The sequence below is a fragment of the Geotrypetes seraphini genome, chromosome 6 (assembly GCF_902459505.1).
Source record: "Geotrypetes seraphini chromosome 6, aGeoSer1.1, whole genome shotgun sequence".
Classification (NCBI taxonomy): Eukaryota; Metazoa; Chordata; class Amphibia; order Gymnophiona; family Dermophiidae; genus Geotrypetes; species Geotrypetes seraphini.
In genome coordinates this window covers 256427705-256440269 of record NC_047089.1, presented here as the reverse complement: position 1 = coordinate 256440269, position 12565 = coordinate 256427705, and the positions used below count along the sequence as shown (strand labels likewise).

General features: G+C 45.9%; 1 protein-coding gene across 4 annotated transcripts in view; it reads right to left on the bottom strand.

Annotated features, from left to right (window-relative positions):
- The window catches only part of POLA1 (DNA polymerase alpha 1, catalytic subunit), an 874681-nt gene that overhangs the window by 582153 nt on the left and 279963 nt on the right, over nt 1-12565 (bottom strand). For all 4 annotated transcript variants that reach the window (XM_033948024.1, XM_033948022.1, XM_033948023.1 and 1 more), the window contains exon 26: nt 2580-2702. In XM_033948024.1, the coding sequence (XP_033803915.1) occupies nt 2580-2702 (123 nt within the window). The remainder of the gene's footprint in view (nt 1-2579; nt 2703-12565) is intronic.

The following is a 12565-nucleotide window of genomic DNA, read 5'->3' as shown; positions in this document are numbered from 1 at the left end:
CCATGTCGAGGGTGCGAAGCCAGGCCAAGCGGCGCATGGCCACTGCGAGGGCCGACACCCTCGAAACCAGCTCAAAGGTGTCGTACACTGAATGGAATAGGTACAACCGCAATTGAGACAGGTTGGACATAAACTTATCGAATCCTGCTCTTTGGGAGTCCGGTAACGAGTTCCGATATTGAGGAAGGTCCTTCACCATCCCACGCAAGTAGGAGGAAAAGGTGAAGGAGTAATTTAGAACTCTGGTGGCCATCAGAGTGTTTGAATAGAGGCGACGGCCAAACTTGTCCAGGGTCCGCCCCTCCCTGCCGGGTGGAACCGCCGCAGAAACCCGTGAGGGCTGTGATTTTTTAAGGGCAGATTCCACCAGGAGGGACTGGTGGGAGAGCTGCGCCTTATCAAACCCTTTCGGGGGAATCGTCCTATACTTTGATTCCATTTTTGACGGGACAGACGTGCCTGTAAGAGGGCTCGACAAGTTCTTCAGCCAGGTCTGCAGGAGGACACTGTTGAGAGGGAGTCTAGGTACCTCTCTAGGGGGAGTGGGAAGGTCCTGTTCCTCTAGAAATTCCTTGGAATATTTGGAACCTACCATCAGGTCAATCCCCAGGGCTTGGGCCATGTCCTGGACAAAAGATGAGAAGGAGGACGGCCTAGCCTGGGGGGACGGGGTTCTCGACCGTCCCGCCGAGGAGCGGGGGGAGGCCTCATGGGAATACTGAGGATTCCTAACCGATCCTGAATCCCAGGATCCTCTCTCCACGGCCCTCGAGGGGGAGGGTGAAATCATCCTCCTAGGGGAGTCCCTGGGGGAGGATCCCGGGGTCCGTGGGGTCCTCTCCCGTTTCCTCGGCGAGGCGGCACGGGAAGACTTTCCCCGGGGTGAGCGGAGGAGCCTCGGATTATCGAGGCGCAACTCCGACACCTGCAGCGCCTCGCCCCCGAACGACGAGGAACGATCGCGCCGAGGCGAGCCTCGGGGTCGCTTAGGCTTCCTCGATCGGCGCCTCGTCCGAGGTCGCCTCGAGGGCGAGGCGTCCGGGGAAGATCCCGAAGCCGAGGAGGAAAGTCGGCGCACTCTGCGGAACTTTTCTTTTGGGCGGACACTGCGCTCAGGAGGCTCCCCCGAGGTCGAGGTCCGGGGCGGGGCCGAGGCCGAGGTGGACGGGGCCGCAATACCCGAGACCGAGGTCGCCGAGGCCGGGGCTCCCGAGGTCGAGGGAGCTGAGACCGGGGCCTCCGAGGCCGGGGGCGCCCCGGCCGAGGTCGACGCCGCCGGGCCCGCAGCACGCTGCAGCACTTCCAGGGCTCCCGACAGCTCCGATGAGATCAAGGCTCGAAGGAGATCCTGGAAGGCCGGAATCCCCACGAAGGTGGGGAGTTCCGAGTCCGGGGCACACTCCCTGGAGGGCGACCTCGGTCTCGAGTATTCCCTCGGGGTGTGCGGAGTCGAGGTCCGATGCGGGGTCGGGGTCGACCCACCCGCTTTGGCCTGACTCGAGGATGGCTTCTTTGCTGAAGGGGATGGAACAGAGGACTTACCCGAAGTTGGCTTCGATGACGACGGCTTCGAAGATGAGGGCCGAGGCGACGCCGAGGCCCCCGAGGACGCCGAGGCCGAGGTCAAGGCCGGGGCCGAAGCCGAGGCCGACGTCGAGGCCTTGGGCGGCGCGTCGACGGCGAACAATTCCGCCATTCTGGCCTTACGGCGACGGAGGGCCCTGTTCTGGAAGGTAGCACAGCGATCACACGAGGCTGTTGGATGTTCGGGCCCAAGGCAGACAATGCACCACCGGTGAGGGTCGGTGATGGAGAGTAGTCTCTCACACCGGCTGCATTTCTTGAATCCCGTAACAGGACGGGACATCGACGAGAAAAAGAAGAAGGCCGGGAACGACCGACGTTCCCCGGCTCAGGCTTCCGGGAGCCCCCGGAGCCCAACGAAAAACAATTATTATTATTTTTTTTTTTTTTTTTTTTGTAAAACGGACGAAAAATAAAGCAGCACCGCGATTAATCCGATCAATAAACAAACTAAACGCGGCAGCTAGAAGGCAAAAACACAGGAGCTCAGATCCACAGGGCTTTCTTGCTCCGCGGAAAAATTTGAACTGAGGACCACGAGGTGGGATGCGCCCTCTAGTGGGCAGAAGGCACGCACATGCGTGGTGCAGTGTGCAAACTTGAAACTTCTAGCAAGTTTGCTTGAAAAGCTGTCCGCGCCGGGGCTCCGTAGATGACGTCACCCACATGTGAGAATATCATGCCTGCTTGTCCTGGGATAACAGATTGATTGTAGATTGGACTGCACAGACCACTTCTACTACTGCCAAAGTCAATGTGTTCTCAGTCTCCATCTGCTGGCAGAGCAGTGTAAACCCATCCGTCTGTGCCGGTCTGGAGGGACGATAAAGAAAACAGCATTTTACCTCATGTCAGCTACACATTTCCTCCAGCATAGTTTTACCCTTCTTTGCTTTTCACATCTGAATGAAGAGTATTATCTGGTTTGCTTGACATTAAGTTAGCTTTAGAAATAGAATGGGGAAGATAAGCAAATACTTTTTACAGCAGCTTACCTCTCTCCCTTTCTGTGTCACCAGAGCAGCCAGTGGCTTGGCATAGAACCTGCTGTGGGAAAACCCTAGGCAGCCATACATGCTATTAGCTGTGAGCTTTAGAGCCTTCTGTCGGATGTCAAACTGCAAAGAAAAAGCAAGAGAAGGAATACTGTAAAAGTCCCAACTCCCCATCAAATCACGAGCATAATATAAACTGAATTACGCAAGCACTAAGACCAAGAGGGTAGAGAGGCCTGTCAGTCAGTTTCATGACTCTACAGCACACAATTTGAAATCATAGCATCACCAATAAGAGGAAGCAGCCAAGTGGTTAAAGAAATTGGCTGAGGAACCAGGGAAGCAAGGCTTCCAATTCTGCATCTGCCACAGTCATACCCTTGGTCAAGTCATGCTCTCTCTCCTTGCCTCAGGTACTCTCTTAGACTTTAAGCTCTTTTGGGCAAGGACATAAGGTAGCTCTGTAATTTTTAGCCACTGCAAAGAGTGGATTATGTCCAGCTCTGTTATAAAAATCAAGTATATTAAGAGCCAATAATGCCCTTTCTGATTCTGTCACCTGCTCAATATGTCTGAAGCTAACTAGACAGGTGTCCAGCTGAACTCATATTTTTTTTAATAATTATTATTAATCTTTCCATGATATGACAGTACACAAACATGGGATACAGTGAAACACTGGACAAATATTAGGTACAGTGGACCACTGCTCGTGGAACTTTCTGTGAAGTCTCTACAGGTCCAACTTAATGCAAGAACAAACAGTAGAACATCAATTCAAATAAATCAATAACTGAACTCTCAAATCATCTGGTTTGCCTCAAATCAATAGCTATCCAATTCCCAGTTTCATCAAGCAGAAAGGAAGCCTGCTGAATCAGCAGGCTGCACCCCTCCTGCCATAGCCCATCTCCCCCCCCCCACCCCCCCGATTCCTCCCCTCCCCTTGCACAGAACTGGTATGCAATGATCAGGAGTCCTAATTTAATTCAATAGCCATGAGGTTTAAATATCACATTGTCAACCCTCCTCAGAAGGTATCTAATTTGTCCAATAATATAGACCAAGTGCCTATTGATTGTATATAGTAACCTTTCTGCTTCGCAACTAGTATTTCCATTTTCCCCAACATAATTAATCTCATGTTCCACTCAGCCAGGGCAGGCACTTTGTCACTTTTCCAGTGAACAGCAATCAAATATTTAGCTGCTACTAGTCCCAGCCGTAATAATCTAGTCTGCCATTTATGAGGGCAGATATTGTATAGATCCAAAAAACAACTCTGGGGTGAAGCACCCACTGGCCTTCCCAATAACCAGGGCTGTGGAGTCGGAGTCGGAGGAAATTTCGGGTACCTGGAGTCGGAGTCAGAAGTACAAAAAACTGAGGAGTCGGAGTCGGAACATTTATCTACCGACTCCATTTTTGAACTTGGCATATCAATCACGAGCGATTCTTTCAGCTATAGCACCCACTATATACACAGCACAAATGTTGCGAGCAGCTTCTGCGGCCTTAGAACCTTGATTAAAAGCAAAAAGAAGGTGGTGTCGAAAATGCTCATTTCTCTCAACTTGACATTCCATTTTAACGATCTGAAAATTAACCAGTGCTGTGGAGTCGGAGTCGGAGTCAAGGAGTCGGAGGAAATTTCGGGTACCTGGAGTCGGAGTCTGAAGTACAAAAAACTGAAGAGTCGGAGTCGGAACATTTATCTACCGACTCCACAGCCCTGCCAATAACACTGGTCAACAACAAAAAAAAAAGTTTCTTTGCTACTGAGAACTTAAGATGTGTTCTTAGTTAATTTAATGACGCTGATTTCAGATCTGTAATTGAAATTCAGATAGCGCATCAGGTTTCTGAGATACATGTTACTGATTTTTTAGACAGTTTGCCATATTGGTACAATATGGCGAGAATGAACTGTGTCCCACCAAACTTGTGTTAAGGAGTTTCCTCTGAAAACAAACACGAAGGCAATAAGGAGACATGTTACAGCATATATTTACGCCTCTCTTAACTCACACAAAAGTGATGTCAGTAGGTTCAGAAATGTTAGAAACACTTGCTTTTACGCTTCAACTGTACATTTGTCTCTCTTTGCAAGAACCAACAATAGTCTCCCATCAAACTGGGATTGAACTTTCCCTGATATCTGCTTTCCATCACCTTGATATCTTGATGAAATCTTTCCCCATGCTCATCGCTGACATCACCAAGACTAGGTGAGAAGAAGTTGAGGTTAGAATGTAAGGGCATTTTAAGTGACATTCTGGCATGATGTCAGCATGTTCTCCACAAGCTCAACATAATTCTCTGATCTGTGGTAGAAAACTGGAATGCTCTTCCGGAGACTGCTATAGGGGAAAACACCCTCCAGGGATTCAAGACAAAGTTAGACAAGTTCCTGCTGAACCAGAACGTACGCAGGTAAGGATAGTCTCAGTTAGGGCACTGGTCTTGACCTAAGGGCCGCCGCGGGAGCAGACTGCTGGGCATGATGGACCACTGGTCTGACCCAGCAGCGGCAATTCTTATGTTCTTAAGAAAATTTTGAACCAGCACAAATGCTTCCCATGCTGCTGATTCAGTTGGGTTCAGCTTCTGTTTGAATGCATCAACAAAGATTAGTTTGCGGATTTTGGGTCCAACAAAAATACGTTCTTTGATTTTGGCTTCACTTCTCTCAAAACCAAACGTACTTCTTAGATGCTGAAACACATCACTATTTCTGTCCATCGCCTTGGCAAAATTTTTCAGCAGACCCAGTTTTATGTGAAGTGTTGGAAGATAGATGTTCTCACGATGTACTAACGGCAGGTGCTTCACGTTGTATCTGCCAAGTACAGATTCATCTCAGGTTGGCCATTGTTTCTGCCTGTAGTGGTTGGCATCATTACAACTATTCCAAATACACAAGAAGCACATGTATTTGGTATACCCCAGTTGCAAATCCAGAAGGAGTGACACAACTTTGAGATCACCACAGAGGTTCCATTGGTGATCTGCATAGTGTGTGAGTTTTAAAAGTGTCTCCATCGACTCGTACGTTTCCTTTAACCCAACTGCATGAGCAACAGGAACAGATAGCTTCTGGTTTCCACTGTGTAAAAGTACCGCTTTAAGGCTTGCTTTGCTTGAATCAATGAATAGTCTTCATTCGTCAGAAACAAGTTCATATCCCAGTTCATGCATGAGACTATTAATATCAGTACAGAAACAAATGTTTCCTTCCATTTGGTAAAAGGAAGCCAGGATGGTGTGACAATCACAGAAAAAAATATATTTTGGTGTCCTGCCTTAAAAGATTCCATTGCTTCAGCCTTGAGCCCAACAATTCTGTTTTCTCCTTTGAGAGTGACAAGTCTCTAACCAGAGTTAGCAGGTGAGGTTGTTTTTCATCCACTTCAGGTTCATACAACTCCTCCATAGCAGCAGAGGTACATTCTTCATCTAAACTTTCGGCACATTGTGCTGCAGATATGGAAGGAGGAATTGGAACTGGATTCTCTGAATCATGAGGAACGGGTTTAATTGCTGACGGGCAATCAGGATACACAATTTTTGATTTATTCCTCTTTGTGAATCCAGCAATTTCTGTCTTGCAAAAATAACAGTCTGAGTGATGATTTGTTGGTTCATGCCACACCATGGGTAAAGCGAAAGGCATCGTCTTCCATTTCCCATTCAGCCACTATATTAATCCAGAATAGCAGACCGTGCAGCACACATTAGGTGTCCACGCTTTATCTTGGTCGCCAACTTTACAGCCAAAATAATGCTTGTATGCACTTTGAAATCTGCTGGACAGATTCTTTTGTTGATTTTGTGCAGTAAATTTTCCGCAGACATAACAGAAATTATCAGGATGGTTAACACAACCTTGTCTGTTTATAATAATGATAAAATCTTAGACAAAAACAAAGAAAATATAAAAATTCACAGGTAGAAAAAGCAGCACATTCACTTTTTAGTATAAACTTTCAAATTATTGGTATATGTGATTGATGAGCTGTCCTAAAATGCAATATTGTGTTACAGAAACAGTAAAATACTGACGCTTCACAGTAGCTAGTGCCCCCTCAAATCTTGGTTCTATAAAACATGTCTACAGTTAGGCACCTAACTTTTTTTTTTTTGGCTTAATCGGCATTTTTAAAAATGAATTTGCCAGTAGGCACCTAATTTGGTAGACACCTACCACTTCGATGTAAGTGTCTATACTAAGACGCCTACCAGCAAGGAAAGAATGGGTTCTTACCTCGTTAATCTTCTTTCTAGCAGACAAACACTTTATTCCTGAACGCTCACGACCTCTTCTCAAGAGAACTAAGGAGCTTCATTTGCATTCTTTTGCTCCTCCTCCCATCCCTCTGGGCTATCCTTCAACTCCTCAGTTCATAACAAAGCAGAGAATCAGCCCTGGAGAGGAAACAGAAGAGGGAGGGGCACGAGGACTCTCCATGATTTGGTTTGCCAGGCTGTTAATATGTTACTCACTGTGCCATGCTATGTACTGGGAGCTGCAAGTGTAGAAGCTGCAAACAGCTTACAAGGAGAACCTCTGCCTCAACAAGCCTGGAATCTGAACTGCTTATGTATTCTGACTGCTTTTCGGGTCCAACATACTGGCCAGACAGCTCAACCCCTATCAGAATCCACACATGAAAAACATGGGGTAGGAGAGGAAAGCAGTCAGCCTTGATCCCAGATAAAAACCGCTTGTGTGCCAGTTCACTGCCGATGAACCTGGGGTGAGCTGTGCTCCCAATAGTCCCTGAGCCCTCAAACTGTCCATGCAGGCTGTCCAAATGAGTGCACTGCCAAGCAGTCTGCCCCTTGCAAGCAGACTCTCAACCTCAGAGTCTGCGCTCTCCTGTAGCCAGAACTATACCCCAAAGGGATCTTCTGCAGCACCAAAAAGCCTCACAAACGGTTAGCGAAAAAACCCGAGTTTAAAAATGGAAAGAAACACAAGCAGAAAAGACACGCTCCTACTGTCTCATTTGTAGGAAGACAACTGAGGAGTTGAAGGACAGCCCAGAGGGATGGGAGGAGAAGAAAAGATTGCAAATGAAGCTCTGAAGAGTTCTCATGAGAAGAGGTTGACTACCTGAGTCTTCAGGAATAGTGTTTGATATACTAGAAATAGGCATGGTTAACAACGGATTCAGAGGCGGAGTTTGGGTGTAGATTGAGTTAGGCACCAATAAGCATATAACTTAGGCGCACCTATTTAGGCCAAGAAAACCTTGGCCTAAATGGAATGCACCTAAGGACTTTATGCCTACCGGTGCCGAAAAATGCTCTAAGTTCCACTAGGTGCTATTCTATAAATGGCACCTAGCGGTTGACTGACAACCATGTCGAAAAGTGCCTAGGAGTTAGATGCCATTTATAGAATCAGGCCTTTTGTGATTCTGAATAAGGATTCTTCCACTTTTCTTACAGCTGTACAGACTCCAGGGCTTCCCAGAGTTCAGGAGATAGGCATTCCTCTAACTCCTAATTCTTTCTTTCTCTCACCCACTGAGGGTTTATTACAAACAGGTTTTGCTCTCAGTGGACAAGTTTCAGCACTGAATCAGTTGGAACGACATTCACTAACATCAGATATTGATTTGAAGGCTGTTGATTTTCCTAAGGAGTCTGCAATAGAAAACATAGATCCTTCTAAAATTTCCCTGTGTGATGTGTGGAAAATGGTTAAAAAGACTGAAACTATGCTGTAATATTTTAATATTTCTTATCAAGTGATCTCTTAGGTGGAATAGTTTGATGGAAGATTGAAACTTATGGATAATTCTTTGAAGAAAATAGATGCTCAAGTGACTGTACTACAGCAAGCGGAAATATCTGGGATTAAGGACAGTTTGCTAATACAGTGGTGCCTCGCATAACGGCCGCCTCGCACAGCGAACGCTGCGCACAACGAACTTCTTGTCTTGATCCGTACAACGGACTTCGTTTCACACAACGAAGTCGCCCGAGCTGCATCCGCGCCTACTGCTGATGCGTTGGGGGGGGGCGGAGCTACTCTCGCCGCTTCCCCGATGCTAAAAAAAAGAAAAGAAAAGTGGACGGTTTGCTCGTTAGGGAGCTTCGTTGCGTTTTAGACATAAAAGGCAGCCCTTCCACTCCCCGAGCAGGAAGTGAAGGGAGGAGCCCGGAGCTCGCGCCGCTCAGCTGATCCCACGCTCGCGCTCCGCTCTAGCCGGTGCAGCCCAGGGCCATTGGAAGAGAAGCAGCAGCCGCTGGCCGTCATGGAAGTGCAACTGGCTCCCTTCCGGGCCTGGGCCGACTTCTTCCCGGGCTCCGATCGCTTCGCCAAGCCCGATTTCAAGGACATCAACAAATGGAACAACCGAGTGGTCAGCAACCTGCTCTACTACCAGACCAACTACCTGGCGGTGGCGGCGCTGACGGTCCTGGTGGTGGGGTGAGTCTGATGGGCCCCGCCCTTTCGGACCCTCTCGAGCCACCGTTTGCTTTCTTCCCGGAAGGGTTTGGGGCTAACTTCAGCTTCTGTGTCTGGAGGTTTTCCAGTTCTAGCCCTATTTTACAGGGATGCTTAAATTAAGAACTAGGACTTCCAATAATGATTAAAAAAAATGGACGTTTAACTGCAGTATTGGGTCCCTTCCTTTTACTTTGCTGAACAGCAGAAGGTGGTAGATGCTGGATTTGGCAAGGCCTTAACGCATGGCACTGCCTGCTCACTCCATTAGGAAACATACAGTGAAGATGTGCAAGATTCGATAGACTCTACTTAGTCTGTCTTTAAATTTAAAAAATGTGTGTTTTTAGATGTATCTAAATGAAAATAATAACAAAAAATTTATCTTTTTTATGTCATCTTAGCATATTTTATGCTGCAGAACGAATTATTTTGTTTTACATGTATTGTTATGGGAAAACGCGTTTCACATAACGAACTTTTCGCATAACAAACTTGCTCCTGGAACGAATTAAGTTCGTTGTGTGAGGCACCACTGTACAAAGAAAATTAGAGTTGTTGGAAAATTAGTCTATAAGATTTTTGAACTTTCCTATTTGTCAATTGTTATCCACCGAGATACTTTAAGAAATATCTCAAAGTAGTTTTAGCACTACCAAATGCTGATTCTATGGCTATTTCAAAATGTTGTTATTTGCCTCAGAAAGTTTTGAAGAGTGAACAGGGGGAAGAACTAGTAGATGTGTTGGCTGGAAATGTCCTAGAAAACTTAATAGATTTTTTAGAAACTACTCATGATACTTTCTACTCGTTCAACCCTTCTGGTTTATCTTTTCTTTTGAAGGAGACAAAATTGTTGTTTTGAAATATTACTTCGAGAAAAAAGATTTCCTGTTTTGAAGCTTGCCACTAGAATGAAATGGGGAAAAAATTTGCCCCGGTACCGCCTTGTCCCTGCGACCACTGTCCCCACCCTGGCCCCACGACCACTGTCCCCACCCTGGCCCCACGACCACTGTCCCCACCCCATCCCCGCAACCACTATCCCAGCCCCGTCCCCATGACTACTATCCCTGCAGCATCCATACAAGCCTCAGTACTGCAATATTTAGCTTATTCCTTCCTTATAAATCAAAGTTCTGGCTGCTGAACTAGAGAAAGAGATGTTCAACTGGCAGGGCTTTGTTTATAAATTTTTATCAACACAACTAATATACTACTTTATCCTAAAGCAAAAAAATAAAATAAAATAAAATAAATAGAAATAGAAATTTTTTTTCTACCTTTGTTGTCTGGTTTCTGCTTTCTTCATCTTCTCATTCAATTCCTTTCATTAACTGTCTGTCTTTTCTCTGCGTCTTCCTTTTGCTCTGTTACTGTGGCTCTTCCTCCCCCCCCCCCCCCCCCAATTGGTCTGGCACCCATCTTCCTCCCTCCACTCCCCCCATAGTCTGGCACCTCTGACTTTTTCCCTTCCAGCATCTTCTCCCCACTCTGTCTTCTCCATTTCCCTTCAGCGTCTTCTCCCCACTCTCTGTTCCCCATTTTTTCCCTTCAGCGTCTTCGCCCCACTCTCTGTTCCCCATTTCCCTTCAGCATCTTCTCCCCACTCTCTGTTCCCCATTTTTTCCCTTCAGCGTTTTTCTCCCCACTCTCTATTACCCATTTTTCCAGTCAGCATCTTCTCCCCACTCTGTCTTCCCCATTTCCATTCAGCGTCTTCTCCCCACTGTGTCTTCCACATTGCCCTTCAGCATCTTCTCCCCACTCTGTTCCCTATTTCCTTTCAGCTTCTGTTCCTCTCCACCCCCCCTTCAGTGTCTGTTCCTTTCCTTTCCACCACCGCCCTTCCCTCTCGCCACCTCACTGCCCTTCAGCACCCCTCGTGCTGTCCGAGCATCTCCCTCTCTACCCCTTACCTTCATGGCGCATTTTAAGTTTCCAGAGTAACTTGCTCAAGTCGCGGGAGCCTGCCTGCAGTCACATGCGTCTGTGAGCGGAAGCTTCTCCTCTGACGCAACCGGCAGCTTGAGCAAGTTACTCTGGAAACTCAAAATGCACTGCGAAGGTAAGTGGGAGGGAGATAAGGCCATTCACCGCTCCATGTCCCCATACCCGCAGTGAGCACTTCTCCCCCCACCATTTTGGCAGGTAACAGCCATCATGTCATTCTCTACTTCCCACCTGATATATCAAGAGCTATATAAACTAGACGGAAGCAATTTTTGCAATTTAAGTCTAAGGTTTTAGCTCTGGGCACTACTTTTATTTTGAAATTTCCATCTAAATATGCTTAGTTAATTTCCCTGAAGTGAGCAATGTTTTCTTTGAACCAGATCAGTTAAAAAAATGTTATTAGAGAAGGAAGCTAAGTAATGTTATAATAGGAAGGAATTACTATAGTTAAAGAGATTGCCTTCATTTGTTTCCAGATTGAATGACCATTTGGTTTATCGATTAATTATTAATCTTTTATATCTTATTATCTCCCATAAAGGGGGCTGGATTGGTTTCACGGTATTTTGTTTCTGTTTGTGCATCTTTCAAAATTCTAAATAAATAAAAATAAACGGTGACCAAATTATTCCAGATCCTAGCAGCTGCAATACTCACAATTGTCGGCTACTCTTCCATTTGTTTGGCTTCAACAACAGAACAAGTGTAATTTGTTCTTCAAGCCAATTATACAAATTTTCTCCATTGCCCAAAATCTGGCACTAGTATATGGCTCTAAGCATTCAATAAGGCAGCAAGTGTAGAAATTCACATGTGTGCATTTAAAACTTAGCAAGGGCTTCTGTTCACTATTCATGCTTTTTAATTAAGCAGTTGGGGCTCTTTTCAAGTGATGCAATTTACTCCCCCCTTCCCGTGAAGGTCGATGCTATAACACTCTTTGTGAGAAGCTTCTTTTGCCTTGGTTACCAGTCATGGATATAATTACCCTCGTTACAGCACTTTTCTGCACAACACTCAAAACACTGGTTCCATTACAGGGCTGTTACAGTAACTATGGCAGTCACTGCGACTAGTTACCTGTAATCTAATTGCTTTTCTGAGTAAGAATGGGGGGAGGAGGGGTCAATTTTTGAAAAAAAAGTCATCTAAATGAATAATCACATTACTTATTCAGACCCCAAGTATTATTAATTGTCTGTTCATCTTTCCAAAGGTAACTAGCACACTGAAACTGAGAGCCAGCTACAGAAATGTGGTACTCTTAAAAGAAAGACTTATTTCAGTATCAGCTGATGTGCTTTGTGTTTCAGATTTCCAAAATGGACTCTTCTAGTCTAGCAGCAAGCTATATCAACTCTTCTTATAAATCACAACTTTCTCTCTTTTACAGTCTTACCTGATAATTTTCTTTCCTTTAGTCCCACTAGACTAGTCTAGAACCTGCAAGCTACTGAGTCTATCAACCAGCAGATGAAGATGGAAAACATAGTATTGTGCTTTGATCTAAAAGGACAATGTACAGCTCCAGCCATTCAGTATTTTGGTAACACCGTGAAGATAATTAGAT